Source organism: Struthio camelus, chromosome 5 (genome assembly GCF_040807025.1).
Source record: "Struthio camelus isolate bStrCam1 chromosome 5, bStrCam1.hap1, whole genome shotgun sequence".
NCBI lineage: Eukaryota > Metazoa > Chordata > Aves > Struthioniformes > Struthionidae > Struthio > Struthio camelus.
This window is the reverse complement of record NC_090946.1, coordinates 51487185-51509091: the sequence shown is the minus strand read 5'-3', so window position 1 is coordinate 51509091 and position 21907 is coordinate 51487185. Positions and strand designations below refer to the sequence as shown.

At 33.0% G+C, this 21907-nt stretch overlaps 1 protein-coding gene across 2 annotated transcripts in view; it reads left to right on the top strand.

The window, feature by feature from the left end:
- The window catches only part of NOVA1 (NOVA alternative splicing regulator 1), a 151603-nt gene that overhangs the window by 103471 nt on the left and 26225 nt on the right, over positions 1-21907 (top strand). Inside the window, exons 3-4 of one of the 2 annotated variants that reach the window (XM_068946367.1) lie at positions 9661-9827; positions 19494-19565. In XM_068946367.1, coding sequence (XP_068802468.1) covers positions 9661-9827; positions 19494-19565 — 239 coding nt within the window. The remainder of the gene's footprint in view (positions 1-9660; positions 9828-19493; positions 19566-21907) is intronic. The other variant, XM_068946368.1, reaches the window with a different exon arrangement.

Here is a 21907-nt window from a genome sequence, read left to right as displayed (position 1 = left end):
ATTTATTATGGCTTTCATTTTAAGAATAATTGAGCATTTATGTTGCAGCCGTCTCTAGTGTTAGATGTGTATATAGTGTATCTTTGAGGTGCCTAGTGTCCCATCTACGCTAATAATCAAAGCTCCCCGTATAGTTAAGGAGGAGAGTGTTATATCTTCATGGGATAATTTCATCCTCAAACAGATAGGGTGAATTGTCTATGGAGGTTCCTGTCTGTCTTAAACAACTATTTCAGACTAGATGCGCAATTTTTAGAAAGCTAAATTTAGGGAGAGATAAATCCCATTCATAGAAAAAGCAACAGGCCATACTGTAAAAAGGTTGCAATCTAGAAGTCAAGAAGGAGTTAGGAAGACAAGCAAGCAAAAGTACTTGTGGTGTACTGAATGAATGCTTTGAACTAGGGCAGTAGTCAGAAACTCCTACCTGTTTTCCCTATATACCTTTGAATATAACTCCACTGCTGAGGAGCAATGGATTTAAATAAACATATAGCAGCCAAAATCTGCCATGGTCAAACTATGAATTTGGACTAACATTTCGTAGAAAGGAAAACAGAAGGAGCAAGATATGAAGAGGTGTGTATGTCTTGCTGTTTGCGCACATGTATTTGTATATGTGCACACTCTGTGCATGTATATGTGCATTATTATAATGATTTTATCAAAATGGGAGCTCATCCTATTTTTGAGATGACAGTGTTCTTCCCAGTTTGAGAATATACATATAGACACATTGTTGTCTCTTATTTATATTCCTGGACTAGGATGCAGAGTAATTCCTATAATGGTTTCTGTAGTGCCTCGCTCTGCTTTTTATCCCTCCTGGAAATTACTTTTTCCTGTATTGTTAAACTTGAACGCTATAGATGAATGTCTTGCAGGATTATGACTTAAATTGAAAAGCATTCAACAATGATAAGTATGTTCTTAAAAAAATTATGTTTCCATGATCACTGACAATTTTTGTTTGCAAATGTATAAAAATTATATATATTTATAGTAGGACAGGTATCTTAATTGTGAGTATGCAAGAATCAGTAAAATTCCTGTTGAATTATAAACTCTAATGTAAGCTGTCATTTACCTGAAATTTTGTATTTGCTTCATCAGAACAGATGTATAGCAAGGAATGTATGAGGCAAGTAATATATATAGCAAGTAATGTATTTGATTTCTTGAGCAAGTGGCCTTTTCTAGAAGAAGTTTCAAAGCTTGTCATGGGCTTTCAAGCTGTGAAACTTCCGAAAAATTTTTGAGAAGAATAACTCTCTTGGAGATTTGAACTGTTATCATTCTAAATTACAAGATGCGTCAGTTCCTACAATTCCTTAAGTATATTTTACTGTGTAAATCGGTGGGCTTTTTCTCTTAGTAATTTTATATGTAGGAGGCACTATTAACAAAGGTTCATATTACTATAGCATAGCATAAAAGCTGTAATTGCCAACTGAACTACTACTTTGCATGAAAAATATTCTTAAGTGCTTTTGTTGATATGAAAGTTCCTTCCGGATAGCTTGAAAAAGACATATAATTTTTTCCTTTTACTCTGTGATTTCCTTCCAAAAATAAGGTCAACTCTTTTTTCTTCAACAGATTTAGATTTCTTGAGGTATTTAGTGTGTTTGTTTTTTAATAATTTTGTCAGCTTTTGCTTCTCGGAGACCTTCACATTTTCACCAAAGTTAGATAGTTGGTTTTTATTAGCATTTATGTATTTATTTATTTAGATGCTTACTCTTCTCTGATACAGGAAAAATAGTTACTCCATGCAAAATTCTAGGCACCTTGGTAATCTTAAAATATGTATGAATAAACTGACTATTATATTGCATTATGAGAAAATAAATGCAAGTGCAGTAATGACAAGCCTCTGTTGAGAGGAAAAAGTGACGGGATTTGCAGATTTCTCTCTGTTAGCAGAGAACATTAACTGTGAGACCATAAATCTTCTAGTTGTTTATTAGTTGCAGTGTTTAAATAATAGTAATATTTAAATATTTTGTGTTTTGTTTAAATAAAATTCTGAACTTTATATTTCTTTTTTTTTCATTATTTTATTCTTGAGGACAGGCATTAGCGATTGTTGACTTTCCAATTTAAAGAATCTCACGATGAGAAAATAACAGTTGGTCTAACCTTTTTCCCCTAAGAATTCGGAAATGGAGAGGGGAATAGGAGGTTCTTTTCCCAAATATTATTTTGGGGAGATTCTTCTCTATCATAAAATTCAGTAGCAGCAAATTGTAAAAAAAATCTTCTCTATTTTATTCCTTCTTAATTAGTTTTACTATTACATTTTTTAACCAAAACAATCAATACAAATAAGCTGATTTACTTGTGCAGAAAATGTGATAATGAAATCAGATGGGTTTTGATTTTGTTTAATTATTGCCATATTAACTTTAATTTATATACTACAAATACTAAGTGTTAATACAAAGTATTACAAATCACATAGTAAGACAACTATTTCCTTGAACATCTTAAACAAAAATAACTAGTTTCCGTCCTTGATTTGAGATCTTTCTCAGTTCCAGAGGTTTTCTTTTGCAGAAACATGCCAAGAAACATTTGATTAGAGAATATTAGAGGACTGATAGTAGAAGACCCCAAGTTCTAAAGTGTATTTTTCCAGAGTTCAGGAAATCCCATGCATTGATGCACATGCTTGGTATTCATCACATCTGTTAATGTGTTTCAAGAAATAGACCACTTATTCGTACATAATTTAACTTTTGGCTTTTATTAGATCTTTGACTCATGTAAAGTATAATATAAGTGTAGAAAACATTAACAGTTGGAATTAGGAGGAGCAATTGCAGATGAAACATTAAAAGGAACAGTTTATTTCTCACCGAAAGAAGAATGGAGCTTTAGTGAAGCTAAATGTATCTAATCAGTAATCTGTACTTGAAATTTAAAATCAAAGTTAAGAATGCCCTGGTTTTATAGCAGAGACATCAGGAACATTCTTATAGGGCTATGATTTATTTCCTTTTAATTTCATATATTCATTTAGCTTTTTCTCCCTGATACTGCTGTTTTAACTGCTTGATCAGGGAAGCTTAAGTTTTGCTTCCTGTTTGAGGAGGGGTATTTGTGTGTTCTGTGTTAACAGTTCCAACTTAGTTTCATCTAGATGAAAAAACATATCCAGAACATGAATGCTCTGTAATCGTTACCAGCCCTTGTTTCTCCTTTCAGTCTGGGGAGTCTACTAGGGCATCAAGCTTTACTTTGAGAGAGAGGAGTCTTCCTGTCTGTCATAAGTATGGGGACAAGTTCTAAATTAAGATCAAGAGTTTCTCTTTCAAGAAGCAAAAATACAAGCGCCATAGGGAGGTAAGGACTGAGGTAGAAAACTGTCATATTGAGATCTCTGCTACACTCTGCACGTAAGTGGGGTATTCTTATATGTTGCATTTAAAGATGTGTACATTTTACCATTGATGTGATAGAGGTTTTTCACCTCTGTTTAAATCTGGGGTTTTTTAACATATGATAAATGCATTTAAATTCAACTACGTTATTTTTATTTTCTGACTTTTGACTGATGAGGATTTATGTGATTGTAGAGAGGAAGTGTTACACACAAGGAAGAGTTGTTTGATTTTCATGCTGAGCTTGTTGACTTGTTCATTGAAGCCTGATTATTTTACATTGCTAGGGAATGGTGTGCTAGCTGAGTTCCGATTTACCAGCAGCTTGTACAAGCACAGTTTTAGGCTGAAGCAGTTTGATCCTGAGTTAGAAAAATAAACCTATAGGTTTAGTTATTGGACTGCTATACTATGATTTATCAAATAAAAAGCTTAATATAAATCAGCTGATGAAAGATTGCAGCTTAGCTTTTAATTTAGTTAAACTTTTAGCTTTAGCTCCTCTGTCAGGTTTTCCTTTTCTCTATCAAAGAAATTGATATGGTACCCAGGAAAAAAATAAGGAGATTAAATTAGTAGATATATTGGGATTACCCTGAACCGCATAATGCGTTATGCTTTTCTGTTTTTCTAATGTCCTTTAAGACATATGCCAAATGCATTATGCAAAAGCATAATGAAAAGTGTATAGAATCTTAAAAATGCTAGACAGTTCTTTCGGAAAGGTACAGTGCATCCCCCAAAACGTTTCTGCTACGGCTCACGAAATACAGGAGCACATTTAACTTTTAGTTAGGGTTTCTGTGAATATGGTAGAATGGAGCCTTAAAGGAAACACTTGAGAGTTTAACCGTGGACAGGTAGTTTGCCTACTCGTTAAGCATATATATAGCAGCATCAGAACTGTCCAGTTGCTGAACGTCCTTCATGCTGTTGCATCTTAACGGTGTTTGTTCTAATGGCTGTTTTAAAAGCTGTGTCAGTTGTCAGTGCCTTTTCAGAAAAAAAGCTTGCTCTCTGCTGGTTCGAAGTGTCGCAACTGCCTTTAAAGTTCTCTTTATAAAATTAGTGGAATGTAATTGCCAAGGATATTTGCCAGGAGGAAAGTCTTAGGTATTTAAAGAGGGTGGAAGGAAAAATGAATGATTAAAATAAAATTACTGCAAGCTCTTTAGCTCTTAGGCCTAGCTAACTTATTATATTTCAAACCAGATTTTTATTTATTTACTTTTAGACTGGCTGATGGCTGCTAATGATTTCTTATTTCCCTCCCTCCTGGGACTGCAGAGAAAATAAGTGATTAAATAAAGACATTTCTGGTTTCCTATTCAAAAGCCAGAGCCTATAAATGTTCCTCCTAAAAAAAAGAAGGAGAAACAAGTTCTGAATCAATTTTAGATCTTTTTTCTTTTTGTCTACTAGTCTTAGAAATATAATTTTGATGAGCAGTATGAACAGGCAGGTTCTCTTGTACAACTACATTCTGCCTCTTATATTTTGCAGAAAAAAGTTAAAACATTTTATATTTGCAAACTGAATTGTGATTCTGATGTATAAAAGGAAATGAATCACATTTTACTCAAAGAAAAGTAGAGCACACACAAATGTTGAGTAATTTACTTGGATTCCTTAGAAAAATAAACAAACAATGATTATAACATATATTTGGATGCTGATTTTCCTATTTTGTAGCAAACTTCTGTCATGGACTTAAGTGTTATCGAATACACGTAGAAAAATATTTTCAGTTTTTTGAATACACCTAATCAACATCTGTTCATTTTCATTGTCAAAACTGTTCTTCTCTTGTGTATATGTTATCTATTCATATGCAAGAGAAAATGTTCAATACATGATCCTAACTTTGATTTGAAGCGTAAATAGTTAAAAAAGAGTTAAAATAATTTTATACTGGCAGATGTTTGCAGAAAAACAGAGAAGATGGTGATTATTCACTAGTTTAACTTTCTCTAAAGCAGCTGTTTCAAAATGAGGATTGTGTTATAATTCCATTGTTCAAATCTTATGACATTAAGTACATGTATAAACGGCTGAGCTTTTCTTAGCAAAAACTTGTAAAAAGGAGTGGATACAACAGTTAACTGAAAATTATAAATAATCTGATAGTTTGCTTTGGATACTAATGGAGCCTAAAAGCTTTTAAAATGACAAGAATCTCACCAACTTTGAGGATTCATAGACTTATTTTTGTTACATAGGTTGGTCGCAGGACTGACAGTTTTCCTTTTGTGTTACTCCAGATTACTGTACTCTGTTTTCTGAGTGAAAAGCCATTAGCATTGAGTGGAAGAATATGACAGCATCACTTCAAGGGACTAAAGCAATTCCCAACTGTATATGTACACATTCTCTGCACACCACTCAGTTCTTATTTTTTCCTTTTCTTTTTTTTTTTTTTTGGTCTTCAGTGGAAATCATAAAACGTAAACCTCAAAGAAAATGTGCTATTATTGTGAAGCATTTTATCAGTCTCTTACTCTGTGAAATGTGATTTTGCACAATTGTATTTCTTCATGGAACAGTGCTTTCCATTTACTTCATCCTGATTTATACATACTAAAATGTAGTATGTTTAGCCTGTTATATGACATGATATGCATTTATTATACTGAAGTTTCTAAAATAAGACAGCTTGCAGAATACCCTTTAGTTACTCTGTGCCAACTCTAATGAAATTCCTATTTAGCATTGACTGTTTTCCTTTGAACTGTTTTGACAGTAGTCATCCCCGTAAGTGCTTTCCCTACTAGGCTCCAGCAGCGTGGATGTAATCTGATCCGTGTTTTGTTTCAGTGTGTTGTCTGCTGACCTGGAGAACACTTGCATTAGCTACTCTGATCAATCCACATCACATCTCATCATTTAGTAGACAATTAATGCTGCAGTGTAAAGACTCCCCAGAGCATTTTCTTAGGGCTGGATCGCTTTACACAGAAACCACAGGAGTTCTGTGCAAAAGGAGGAGGAAGCCAAATAGGAAAGGGGGAAAAAAAAAAAAAAGCGTTAAGAAAGCTGAACCTAGGAACTGAGTTCTCTTTCTGTTGTAGCACAATTATGTCATTCAAACTCAATTTTTTTATGGAGTATTTAAAAAAATTTATTTATATTTTGAAGCTAATTTTTTGAAAAGGCATTATGAAATATTTTAGTAGAGAAGATACTATTTGCTTTTCCTGATGTCAGTTTTACTGTAGAGCTACTTCCAGGAAGTCAGATTACAGTGTTGCCCGATACTGTGTTTAAAAAAAAAAAAGTCCACAAGATTCTTTGCAAGATTTTGAATGTATATGAGCAAATTGTGTTAATGATCAGGCAGAGGTTTTAGTGTTTTGTTTCTTCTTTAGATAATGAAATGTTTAATCTTTAGAGATCATTAAATGAAACAAATGAAAAGCCTTTACAAAGACAATTTGTTCTTGCAGGTGACTACGGTTAATGTACTTTTCTTATTTATAGGGTATGTTGCTGTGTTGTTAGGAGCATAACTTAGGATAGGTTGATAAGAGCAGATAAGACAAAGACATAAAATTCACAGGAAAGATATTTTAAGAACATGTTTACTTACCTACCTATTAACATTTCGTCCATCTATGTATTGCTGGTGATCCTGTACAGTTTGTAAAATGATAATGAGGCCAGGTAACAGTAAAGTTCAAAATTTGTAGCAAACGAGTTAGTGTTAGGCACGTTGTTACATTGTCATTTTCATTTATTTAGGTAGAGTGAATGAATTTTTCATCAGAACAGATTCAAGCTTTGGATTTTATGTGTGATGATGTCAAAAATCCTTTGCAAGGAGTAAGGCAATGTTAAAATGTAGTTATCTTCGGGGTAATTCCATGGCTAAAATTTATCATTCCACTTTTCCCCTGTGATCTTGAAGCAAGATGTGTACTGGCATTGAATAGGGGTGTACATTTGGCATATCTTTGCATGGAAGTATTGTTTTGTTCTCAATGATACATTAAAATCAACATAGTTCATGGTATACTTTTTCTCTTGGAACTGTTCTACTGTTGTTTTATTTGAAGTTAAAAAGTGATAAAAATTATTTATTTGAGCATGTTAGATATTAACAGAATATGTTTGTGTAAATATATCCTACATTTAATTTCAAAGCAATTTTATTTAGATCTTTAGTTTGTTCTGTTTTGTTATTTTGGCAGAACAAAAGTGGAAGGTAAACACCCCCTTCCAAGTTTCCTTTTTTTAATAAACTCCCATTCCCCACATTTTTCAAGTCAAAACTGATGTTGTGGGACATGTGTAAATGGTTTACTATACAGCATGCAGAGTGAAAAAATGTGTGTGGTTTATTTCAGTGCAGTGTCGTATTTCTATTGAGACTACGTAAAAGAAAACCTTTTTGCTGTGCGGTAAAGCTATACAAAGGCATCTAAAGACTATCTTAATCACAAATAGAAAGTACATGCAGTCTTTTCTGCCTTTCCTCAGAGGAAAAATTGCAGTTCTTTTTGGCCATCCTGTAAATGTTTAGAATGCAGAAATCAAACAAATAAGGGCTGGTGGATTTTTTGACACAGAGAGCTCTGCTTCAGTTTGGAAATGGATTATATGGCAGTGTAGGCTTTATCTAAGCCTTTCCAGAGGATTGTAATATAAGCTATGATAATTATTTTATGTTTGTTAGTACTGTGCAAAGAAATCCAAATTCTATGAGGCAATATGCAAAAGATAAATGAAAGATAAAAGAAATGACCTGGCACACCACACTGTTTTTCTCCAGGCTACTGGGTTACACAAGTCACTATAAGAGACAGTAAGGTTGTAGGTGAGAGTAAATAATAGTGATGTAAGGGAAAGGGAGTGGCAACCGCTGTGAGAAAAAGATGGTGCTTCAAACTAGAGAGGAAAAGTAGACAAAATGGTATTCAGCAGAGTAGAACAATGAGAGCTGAAAGCCAGGTGAGACTGAAATGATTGATGGGAAGCAAAGGATTATACTTTGCTACAGGTTTTGGCAATGAGGACTGGCAGTGAGGTTTAAGGACTGATTTCTTAAGCGTCTGTCTTATGTGTACAATAACTAACTATAGGGAAGAGGTGTGTTTGTCCCCTCCTCCTTTTCGTTGCCTCCAAAGGCCTAATATTCTTATACATAGAATAAATATCCATTTAACCTATCAGATATAGCTAATATCACAGAATCACAGAATGGTTGAGGTTGGAAGGGACCTCTGGAGATCATCTAGTCCAACCTCCCTGCTCAAGCAGCGACCTCTAGAGCATATTGCCCAGGATCACATCCAGACGGGTTTTGAATATCTCCAGGGAAGGAGACTCCACCACCTCTCTGGGCAACCTGTGCCAATGCTCTGTCACCCTCACAGTGGAGAAGTTTTTTCTCAGATTCCGACGGAACTTCCTGTGGTTAATGTACATTAATATCTTTCCATGACTTTAGAATACAGATGCTTAGAAGGTAGTCATGTGCGATCTAGACCTCCTACATGATCAATATTCAGCATAACTCTATTTAAACAGAAGTTCTTGAAACATAATTTGTGGAGTAGTGCCTGGTTACATGGTACAGGCTTTCAGTTTTCAACTGCTGAATCATATTTAAGACAGCTTAACTCTATTAATTATGCCTTTATGTATTCAGTAAATATAGTTATTACATGGATGTGTAAGATGCGAATGGTATAAAAGGCAAACTGGGCACTCAAATATATGAGCGCAATCGGCCTTGAAAGGTCTTGCCATAACAATTTGCAGCTGTATTAAGAAATGGTTTAATAATGTCTGCACTAAATCAATGTATTTGCAGTAGAGTATTCATTACAAAAGCTTGTTTCATATTCCTCTATAATACCGTCTATTATGTTCATCCTTGTGTTAACTAAAAGTTGCATAATATTTTAAAATAATCTACAACTAGACCAAAATAATTTAAAAGACGTGTTCAGTACAGACTTCTCATGTTTCCTTTTTCCAGCCAACGATGTATTGTGTTCTCTTAATTTTTTTCTAATTTGTATATATGGTTTTGGACTCAGACAGGACTAGAAAGTTACATGTGTACAAGATGTACATAAAAAGTTATGTAAAACAACTTCAGATCATCAGTATATCGTCTTTTGGAAATCTGTTTTGATTTTATATGCTTATTGAGGTACTGCTAGTTGTTTTTGGAAGGTTGCTTTTGAGTGCCACCTTTATGATGTAATTCAAGAAGTTTGCAGGATTGTGAAGAATCCATTCTATTCAGATCAACTTTTGGTTTTTGCAGGTACTACAGAGCGGGTGTGTCTGATCCAGGGAACAGTTGAAGCGCTGAATGCAGTTCATGGCTTCATTGCAGAAAAGATTCGAGAAATGCCTCAAAATGTGGCCAAGACAGAGCCCGTCAGCATTCTACAGCCTCAGACCACTGTTAATCCAGACCGCATCAAACAAGTGAGTTTTTGGTTGGGAATAAAGAGTCACATCAGCTCCTTAAAATTAACAACTCTTTTAAGAAGCCTTAAAATTTCAAGGCTGCAAGGGGTCAACATAATATGTTCTTTAAGAAAATGTTATTTTACATTTTAGTAATTTACTGGTCCTCTTTTCCCGTATACTTTTGTGCTCATGTTTCTCAGAAGTTCTTTTAGACTGTATTTTATAAATTCCAATGCCAAACGCTATAGTGTTTCCTTTATAAGCTTCTTTTCTTTCTGTCTCAGGGAATACTAGGTTTTAGTTAGAAAGACTCATTGAAGTTTAAACTTAAAATATGAATCTCTCTGTATATTTTTTGAGTTATTAAAAAGCAAGGAATTAACTGAATGTGTTTCCTACTCTTATGTGTATAAAATAAAACCAAAAATGTTAATTGTTCTTTATAGCCTATAAGAAATACCTTAAAAGCTTATATGTCAGAATTTGAAAACAGGAGGATAACTTGGGGTGTTTTCTGTTATTTCATTTAATGCTATTTTTGGCATCTTTTTGCCTATGTTTTACATTGACTTCCTTTAAAATCTGTAGATGCTGCAAAATATATTTACAAGGTATCCTGGTCTAAAATTTTCTTTAGCTTATTGCATTTTCCCACACAATTTTAATTTGAAAAGAGGATATACTGCAAGGAGAATGTGAAATATGTCACATAGGTTTTTAAATAAATCATTTGTCATTTTATTCAATAAGGAAAAGATGAAGACAGAAATGAATGACCATTAGTAGAATTTTATCTTGTCTCTCCTATCCTATATGGGATAGATTTTAGTTTCTCTCCTGCTCTATGTAGGGTAAGATTGTATAGTGCTGCTCAACTGGCAAGGTTCAGTGTCCTATAAAGTAATTTGATAACTGCATGCAATTACTTCACTTTTTGTACAACATACACAGAATGCTTGTATGATTATGTAGTTGAAAAGCATGAGTTTGGAGTGATCACACTGCTTTAGATGGGTGAAACTGTGCATACGCCATTGCATACGATATCTAACAATTAGTGCTACTTTATATATTCTATATATGCTATACCTTTTCACAAAAAAAACTCTAGGTAGTTTATAAGAAATTACTTAAAAGAAAAGCCCCAAGTTTATGGGATTCTTTTCTCAGTTACTAGATATGAAAATGAATATGTCTGAGAGGTAGAGAGAAAAAGCTGGAGAAAAGAGCTGTACCCTAAGTAGCTTTTCTGCATGTAAAATATTACATTTTATTCCAATATTTCTTAACCCAATAGGAAATGAGTGTTCTTTATTACAGTGGAATTTTTTTTCTCCCTTTGCAATGAAATGAAACTAATTTTTAGCTCAGTAAGATCATGAAAAATTAGATTACAGCTGTTAAAGCTGACATGCTTAAATATTTCCTGTCTTGTATCTCAAGCTGATACGCTTCTTCCACGTGGGAACTGAGGAGGAAATACTTTTCTGGAAAATTCATTTGTAAAGTTTTCAGGGGCTTTTATTTTTTTAAAAGTTAAGACACAGGCTACATATGTCACTTCTATGACCACAATTTATTCATTAGTTCTGCATTTTAGAATTTAAGGATATTACCTGTATACATACAGGTGCATAATAATATGACTGTGAATGTATGGAGATGTGCATGTGCATATGTTGAACAGTTTTAACTACAGTGAATTGTTTAACTTCTATTTAATGAAATAACATGTTTTCACGATAAGTTCTTACGCTATATATATTGATTCCATAAATCTAAAATCAATTATTTTCACCAAGATGTGAAATTGTTAGCTTGATTCTTAGAGTTTGCAGTGAAGTAGTCTATCCTCCAATGTCAGAACATCCCGTGTCTAATAAATAAAATACCTCTATTTAAGAAACGTAAAGGATAATATTTTACGACAGGTAATTGTTATTATTTTTTTCTGTTGTTATTTTTTTATAGAAGACAGGTCACAACTAAATTGGTCAGAGTAATGTATAATACAAGTCATTGTGGACTCGTGAAAAATAAGCCTTGTGAATTACAATTTTTTGCACAAACTTTTGCACAGTTCTTTATATGGGTAATAGCTTAGAATATTACCCAAGAACTTTGTCACACCAAGTCTGACTTTGCAGACTGACAGAAGAAGACTTAGTGTTTGAGACTGAGAGTAGATTTGAAATAGTAAAAACATCTGTAAATTTTGCCTTCATTAGGCACCTTTAGGAGATTTCTATCGGCTTTGTAGCTGTGGCTGCCAAAATGCAGGGGCTGTGAGTGAAGCTTCCTGTAGGTGATGCCTTGCAATGCCATCCAGGTCTGTATGACTATGCATCTCTAATTTCTCCATTGTCATTTCTCTGTCCTGGGCTTCTTATAGATAGTCCCATCAGAAGAGGCAAAAAGGAAGTATCTTTTGGATGCTTTTCAGTTTAGAAAGTGTGTAGGTAAACCTTCCACTGATTACTTGAATTTCAACACTTCCAACGTATTCAGGAAAGACATTGGTGTACACTAAGGCTGTCTGCCTTGGCGTTTCTCCTTACTGATGAAGTCACTGTCCAAACGTTCTGATGATTTCGCTAACATAAGCTTTTTCAGCCTCAGAGGATTCACAGGCAAGTCTATCTGGTTCAATTTAAGCCTTCTCCGCTGCATTTTTGCAGATTTCCTAATCCTGTAGACTTATCTGTAGATACCAGGTAGCTGTATCCTCCAAGCAGATCTGATAGATATTTAATTGCCAGCTGTTTGCATCTTTTACCTTTAGGTAACATGGGGTAATCCCTTTGTAGATGCCTGCCATCTGCTGTTTCTGTGTATCATTTGACAATAACCAAGAGATTCCTGTTCCCTTCTACTTTCTAGAAACTGCACTGTGCATCTGACCTCCCTTTTCTCTCTTTATTAGTTGAAGTGTCACACCAACTTTTATCAGACCATATTATAACCCGGGGGATACAGTACAGTTTTCATAAAGGGGTCAAGAACCTGAGATGTTTTGAGTAGCTTGGCTTCGTAGTTACCACAGAGAGCTTTAAATTTCACCTCAAAAATTTATAGCAGCTATTATAAACAATGGGAAAAGGCTGTATAATGTGCTTTTATCACATGACCTTCTGCAGAAACTTTCACAGCTTCTTTATTTGCTAACTGAATTTTGCTTCCAGCTTTCACAGTTATTTATAGGTAAAGGAGTTGCAGCAGGTTATCCAGTAAGCACATAGAATCACAGACAGCCATTGTAGAACTGTGCATTATATAGAAGGAAGAGTGGCTGATCTTACAGCTATCCCTGCTCTGAGCAGGAGTTTGCACTGATTGATCTGCTGAGGTGCCTTTCAATCTGATTCATGCTATGATTTATGAAATGCTTGATTCTCAGCAAAAAAAAAAAAAAGAAAGAAAGAAAAAAAGAAACACTCATCAAGATAAAGGATGGTTTTATTTTGAAATACTTAAGTAAAAACTAACTTCAAGAATCCAGATTTGAAAATACTGGCTTAAATAGAGGACATTTTTTGAAATATGAGATACGAGTTTAATTTAAACTGTTTTCAAATCAGTTATATTCTAAAACGTTTAGATCAGTATTTTAATTGATATTTTGGCAGGCTACAGGGACTTGGTAGACTTCTTGATTTCTTAAAAAGCCTCTCCCCGTGATTAGCCTTTCTTCTTTTTAGCATCCATTTAACCCAACAGTGTGCCACCCAGGGCAACCTTATAAAAATCCAAAAGTGAAAAAATATCTCCAGATTTTTCATTTGAGGTAAATGTTAAACATAAGCAGTTTTATAGGTCACTGTGTGTCTTCATCTAGTCGGCTGTTTCTCATAAACTTCACTTGGGTTTGAATGCATTTGAAGAGCATCACCAGTTACCATTCTGCAGTGAATAATAATATGCTCAGTTTACAAGTTGCTTACAAGTTGTCAAGACAAGCAAAAATGAGAAATAAGATGTGCCATCCTCTACTAGAGCAAATATTAGGACAGTTCTTTATATTAGGTCCCACAGCAAAAGTTTAGCATTCTATAAAAAGAAAACTTACTGTATTTTATCCCTCAAGTGCCCTTGACCTAATTCTGGTGCCAGATCACTGTCCTACTTTCTTTTTCTATTTAATTTCAACAGTGCTGGATATGATCTTAATGTGTATGTGAAACTACACTTTATGAACCTCAATTAACTCTTTGTAGCTGATGATTAACTCTTCACTGTATGTGCTTCAAAAGTGGAACAAGAAGAGAAGATTGTGTTGAGACATGAACAGTACCATTCAACACTGCAGAAATTTTGGATAGTGCTCTGATGCTTAAGACAATACTAAAGTTATCTCAGGCATTCTAGTGGCATTATAGTTTTGGTGATATTTTTCCAAACCCCAAAGTAGCCCAGAATTGAAAGATGACTTTTTCTTTCCTTCTAGGCCTCAGGGTGTTTTGACCTATATCTTAGAATCTTCTTATATGACTTATTGCCCATTGTCTGGGTCTGCTTACTGAATTGAGTTTTCTGATAATTCTACAAAAGACCTCCAGATCTTGTAGTTGTTCTGTATTACTGTAACAATTTTTGAGGAAAGAGAAGGCCATGATTCTTCTTTGTCCATTCTATTACAGTCTTCATCCTAAGCCATTTCCTCCATCCAGAATTGTTCTTATGATCCAAATGGCAGATGCTGTCTGGGTTTATGCCACCTACTCCTTCTTGTTCCCAGAAACACAGGAGATAATCTTTCCTTTACATCATACTTACCAGTTTTTCTGTTTCAAGGACAAGACCTCCAGAGTTCATAAACATATATAAATTACTTCCATAAACACCTATAAATAAGTGTTCTGCCTACATGTGCTAACTTTCTTACTCTTTCTGTCTTGGCTTATCCCTTTTACCCAAAATAAAAATAAAAACTGTACAGACTATGAAATATCATCAGAATGTCAGTATTGTATTTGGTTTTTTTTACAGAATTGAAAAGGTAGCAAGTAAGGTTAGATCCAGGAAGTCATCAAAATAGCCTTTTTACAATCTAGGCTGTAATTAAATTAGTAATTCTTAATTTTTTTTCAACATGTATTTTTAAAATACGTTATACATTTTTGTAGTCATTGCTGAGATAAGAATCATCTACCTAATAAAAGTTACAGGTTAAAAGAGTTCACAGAAGATGGAAAGGAAAACTCCATGTTTGGCAAAGCAAGCAATCTGTTTAGAAAGGCCCATTTCTAACATAGGTGAAAGCTTAGAAAGTTAGTCTTTTATGTTCTTCAGCACTATGGGATCTTGCAGAGCAATTTGTTTCTTTCTTGTTTTAGCTGCTGAAGTTTTTCAACTATTTGAATATTATAAAATTCAAAAAAAAACCCACCCTTTATTGAAGTGTATAAAAATATTGGCATAAGCAAATTATTAACATCACTTTAATTTCCATAATTTAAAAGCACCGCTGTTATCATGTAAGACTGAAACTCATATTAGCTTATAATAATGATAATGATGATAATAATAATAATAATAATAAATACATGGGTAATGTTCTTACCAAGATTTCTGATACATGGAAAGCCCTGTAGAGGGAAACTAGAAAGTGGTATATATATGCAATTTCACCTTCATATTTGATTGTTCATAATGCTTCCGTCTCTCCACTGCATTTTTAAAGGTATTTCATTTTTTCTGCCTTTTCTTTCTGCCCTTCTATATATTGAATATACTAATAGATACTGAGAATTAGAGTAATATGAAAAAGTTATCTCAGTACAATGTTTACCATCTAGCGTATAAGTATTTAATTTTTTTTAGTATAGATTTAAGGATGGTACTTCTGCCATTTTTATATAGATCTGCTTTAGGTGATCCGTGAAGTTATAGGGAAGAGGTCTCAGAAAGCCTTCTGGAATACTGCATAGAAGGAATATATATTCTGTACAGTTGTGATATGCCTATCTCTTCATTCTGTTACTCTAAAAATATGAAGCGTGCAAGTGTCATGCTTTGGACATCTCGCTGCGCACGTGAGCATGTTGTGCAGCCTGAGAACAGTCTCTCACAGGGTAATAAATTATTTGCAAACAAGACAAGGAAAAGGTATTTTCTTGGACTTTCAGAAAATACTTCAGCTCAAACATGGCTCAAACCAAGTCTTATTTCTAACAAGTAAGCTCATTTTTATTACTTAAAAAATATTTTTCCAAACATCTGTTCCAGAAGCTTACAAGAGAAAAATAAACTGTTACCTTGTAAACATTGTTTGCCATTCACTTACTCATAAATTCTAGAAAAGGAAATCATATTTGAGAACAAAGAAAAGTCCAATTGCATCTTAGCTTGGCCTGTGCTATTCAAGGTATAGCTTTTTAACAAAAATTTTAGAAGTCTTAAAAATGGTTTATAGTGCGAATTCTGACTGGCCTTTGCTATAGATAGGCATCCTATAATTGCTGGAAAGCTTCAATTAACGTATAACTGTTTCAATCTGGAAAATTAAAAACCTGTAATGTGAATTCATCTTATGTTTTTTAACCACTTTATAGGTCTCATTTGCAGAAGACTAAAAACAACTACATTCAAGGGCTTGCATAATGCAATATACTTGCTAAATTTTAAGGATTTATTCTACGCTGTGTAACAAATAAGAATTATTGAGGTCTGTCACACTTTCTTTAAGATGTAATTTTGCCTGAAGGTTCGTGCAAACCAATTCAGGAAGTATAAATAAATTACTTACCAGTCAATGGAAAATCAAAACAAAATCCAAATGCCTGTTTCTTTTTTAACATATTTTTGAGAAGTAATACTTTAATAATGAAGAAATAAATAGGTAACCCATATTTAACATGTCTACAGATATGGAAGCATGAAAAGGGATGATATTTTTGATTTTTTAAAAATGCTATCAGGTTATATAGGTACAAGTGATCACTTCTTCATGAGGCAGCTGAGCAACCTGAAAAACAATTAAAGTTAATGAGTAGTGTGTGGCTAGATCTCTCAGGATCAATGTTTCTTCCATCAGTCTCAACAATATAGGATTGGGCATTTTGAAATGAAAAATGTTTGACAAAAATTGAGGCTGCATAAATAAGAAATCCTAAGACACTTTTTCTATTTATTAAAAAGAAAAAAAGAAAAAAAACAGTTATGTCAGCAAACAAAGGAAGAGAGTCTTGAGCCTTAACACAGATACTTTGATATGTAAAACAATATACTAATTTCAGTATTTTGTCACTGGTATGTATATTTGGGATAAAAAGGTGTATACTCATACTTGATTCTTGTTCATTAATACAATTGTTTTGTCTTTAAATGTTTTATCTTTTTTCTATTGTATTTTAAGGAAGCTTTTGCTAAAATGAAATAATGAAGTGCTTCTTGAAGGATGTTATAGTTCAGTAGTCACCTGAAATGAATATCGGCAATCCTTTTTCATCACAGCCATACATTTTCTTCTTTAGGAAGTTTGATGTTGAATAAAAAATTGTTATACATTCCAACTGATTACATTACTTGTGTTATCAGTGAATAGGTGATTATTCAGTGTCGAGGTGTACTAAATATTTCCATATAAAACCAGTAGTTAGACCAGTGAAGAAAGTTCAATTTAGCAACCTATTTTTTTCTTTATTAATTAGCATAACATACCAAAACGACAGACCCCAAATTAGTAATGATATTGATCAGAGAAGCCATCAGATGTCTGAAATATTTTAGTCCAAATATATTTTCTGGAGAGTTTTTCTGGAGAATCTTAAAAAAAAATCTCATTAGTCTTTTTAGTTTAGGATGAGACTTTCAGCTATGAAAAAGAAAGCCTGTTGGAATAAATTAAAATACTCCATTCTGTTTATGTTGGTTAAAGCTTATATGATGAAAATCAGTTCATTGCAGTGTCAAGCACGAGATATACTGCATGATCCCACTAAAATCAGAAGTCACTTCTATAATTGAATAGGGCTGGCCCTGTACTATAGTGGAGTCTGCCATTTCTTTTTTTAAATAATTGCAAACAACTGGCAAATGAACTGATACAGTGTGCAGAACAGTATCGGACAATCCTTTATCATGTCTGCTCACCAACAGCTTTTTGCCAAACCTCATAATATTTTCTAATGTCCTTAACATAGCAGTATTTTTTCCTTACACCTTTTGAACGAGTCCCAGTTGATGCTTAAACTTTATTTATTTTATTTTTATTTTTTGCAATGTGAGTTACAAGTTGAAAACATGAAAGAAGGATCTGTTTCTTATGATTTTTTCTATTTTGGCTCTTTGTTTATGTACAAACTATGGAAAAAAAACGATCTTCACATGGCTTAACAAACAGCTCAAATATTTGTGTGTGCATATGTACAAGCCCATATTTTATCAATACACATAACTTTATACATTCACATTGTCTCAGCTTTCTCATATGCATGAAAAGTTTTAGTGGAAAAGTATGTATAATTATTTTAAAATGTGGGCTTTGCTTTTTAGGACTGTCAATGATTGTAAGTAATAGAACTGCTGAAAGTGTGGAATTTTGCTTCCTTTATTTTTAAATAGATTTGATTAGTAATTATATGACCATATGATATATCCTATTGTATAGCATTTAGTGTCTTATTTCTTAAAGTAAAAGTAGTGTAATTTCAAATATTTTATATTTTTTATATTTTACAAAGATGTCAAAAAACATGCTTTGAATGAGTATTGTATGTTATGTTTTGAAAATTGAAATCTGATATTTCCACTACGTTATAAAAGGAAAAGTTATTCTGTTAGGGTCTAATCTTTAAAAAAATGATGTATATATAAAAATTCTAAGCAGAGCAGTGCTTTTTTGATATGTTCAAGAATTAATGTTAAGCATATGTATATTATTTAGAAAACCTGATCAATAAATATGACTCTTAATTCTTTTTTGTGTTTATTTTGAACACAGGCTGATGACATGTTATTAAGCTTTACCCAATTAAAAATGATGATTTTTTTAACACTAATTATAAATATAGTGTAGTAATTTGTTGTGAAGGTATTAGTTGCATGTTCATCCATCATGAGATTGATGTTTACGTTTTTTCATGTGCTTCCTGATTAAAAAATAACAATGAATATATTACCAGTTAATTTACTGCTAAAAACTCAGTAGCTTCTGTGTAACTGTTTTAACATATGGAACACGAAATTATTTTAGAATCATTTTGCTGCCTCTAGTCTGTGCTATAGAATGGTGCATAATAAGGTGCCAAAGTAAATTTCACTGTCTCCTTTTAAACGTCGACCCTGTTTGTTTATATACTGGTAATTGCTTTTATTGTGCTCATTGAACTTGCTGGAATTTGTGTTTACTATAGTCTTCGTTTTCCCCAAGAGGAGGAGAGAGGAAAGAATATATTCCTCATGTGGTCAGCATACTTTTTAGTATTTATGTGAGTTCACCATCCTGATTTCAAGTCATGAATTTGTTTTTACATGCATAAGCATGCGTATTTACATGCATTATTTATCCAATTGAGCTTAAATTCCATTAAGTTCTAATGAGTAGGAGAAAGATTTTGTCTTAGGCATTTTTTATTTATTTTAATTTTGTAGTTACGTTACTTTTGTTGGTTTATTTATTTTTTAACTGTTCAGTCTAAGGCTTGTAAAGGTTGATTTGCTCCTGAACTGCTTTGTTCCCAGACATTGCCATCTTCCCCAACTACCACCAAGTCCTCTCCATCTGATCCCATGACCACCTCCAGAGCCAATCAGGTACAGTATCATCCTACCATCTACACCATACTTTTCACGGGTGACAGCTTGCAAACTGGAGAAAAAGATATGGTGGGTTAAGGATTTATTCGTTCATTCACATATATACACTCATAACCATAGATATCTAACACTTGTTGGAATTTGGTAAATTGAATGGAAAACATTTTTCTTCTTTTGGTTTATTTTATTGTCTTCTATAAATCTCTGATGAAAGCAAAATATTGTGTAAAATAGTTTTTTCATTTAAATTATTTTTAAAAAATCTATTAATAAATAGTAAGGATACATACTGTTGTGCTTATGGATACAGTAACTCTCAGTGTATGTATGTTTATGTATATATGCACACACGTACTTACTTCCTGGAACATTTATAAATTAAATGGAATTACCCCTAAAACTGTGCTTAATTAGCTAGATATCCTGCTAGAAATGCTGTATAGACTTTTCTTTTTCAAAAGAAAAGTTTGAAGTGTATTTGTTTGTGAATGATAACATAGGGGCATTATTTAAATAGTGTATGTAGTTAAAAAAAAAAAAAAGATTAGAAATGCAAATTTATTGGTAAAGAATGAAATAACATTAAGTCTCTTTAAAACTTACTGAACTCATCTAGCTAACTCATGTCTTATTTTTAAAGTCATACACTGTACTTTTAGTAGCATTTTAATCTCACTCATATGTTTCTTTTTTAACTGGAAAAAACATGTCCAGTTCATTATGTCCGCAAATCACCACATTGTATATCTTTTTGCCTTACTTATGGAAATTTTTAAAGTTACTTCATACCATGCTTTTAGAATAGAGTCACGCTTAATAAATACCTTATTTTTATTATTATTATTATTATTAAGATTTACTGTTGAACTTAATGTAGTTTTGTTCTAATAATGTATGTTTGTTGTGTGTTAACAATTTTTAACACATAGTCTGTTTATTTAAGTTAGCCGAATGCTTCCATCAGATCTTGTGCAATTAGTTGTAATATCAGAAAAGTTTTCCTCACAACAGGCTGATTTTCTCTTGAAGTTAACCTTGCTATTAATTAATGACCCTCTGATATTTTGTGACCTGCTTAGAACTTGCTGTTTGTATAAATAACCAATTTAACATACAGCAGGACATGAGCATTTTAAAACAATGTCATATTTTTGATCAACACATGGCAATCTGTTGAAATAGATATCTAGTACAGTGTATAATCAAATTTAGAGAGAAACCGTTCAGATAGAAGAACTGTTAAGAAAACTATGTTGTAATATCCTCCACTTCAATTTGAAAGCTTTCTGCATCAAACTTCTTCCATTCCAGCAATGGTTATCTGGCTTTATTGTCACATGACAAAGATGAAATCTTTGCAGGCAGCTAGAGTTATGTTATGAACACTCTGTTCAGCGCTTATTCCTGCTTTTGTAATTTTAGTATTTAGCGTATTTTAATCAGATTTTGAAAATGTTGAGCACCTAAGTCTTTTTAAAAAATATTCTTAGTATTTTTTCCTTTCCTGTATCTTTTTCCTTCCACTTCTTTTTTTTTTTAATGCAAGCTTAGCCTGATGATTGTTATTGAGGAAAAAAGGAAGAAGTGTTTATATTTTGCAGGAAATATCATTTTGGGTATGTTGATTAGTTAGCAACAGAGAAGTACCTATTTGCATCTGTTCTCTGAAATTTGAATTATCAAAATTCTAGTGTAACATATAAAAATAATTGTTTAATAGCTAAAAATATTTCATTGATTTTTCTAGTAAACTTTTCTATGAGAATTTTGTCAAGTGATTTAACTTAATATTCAAACTTAGGGAAAAGTACGTATGCATTGTGTTCTGCCCATATTCCACTTTACATCTTTTAATGCATTTTATGCATAACTTCTTTTAAATTCAGTGCTTATACAAGTAATCAAAATCTCCTTTGGACAGCATTAAAAATGTATAAATGAAGAAGACTATTGAGTCTTCTCAATACATATTTGTTTATAATTATTTTATCCCCCTAGTGTTTGCTAGTGGTTTATAACCATTTCAGCAGGAAGCACGTAGGACAAGATAAGGCGGTTAAGGCTTTTCTGTTCATTCTAGTGATAAGTGATGTAGCTGGCAATTGTTCCTAGACTGTGGCAGTGATTAGCATTCAGCACCAGTATATCGACAAGTATCTGCACTGCGGCTGTCACACGAAAATAGGTTCCAGCACAGTAATCTCAAACCTGTCAGTAGTCATGTAAGTAACCAATAGGAGAGTATTAGAGAACAAAACAAATGTTTGTTTTGATATACAGCTGTGTAAGATGAGGAAAAACTATTCAGATATGTGTATTGTCACAAAATGTTATATAAA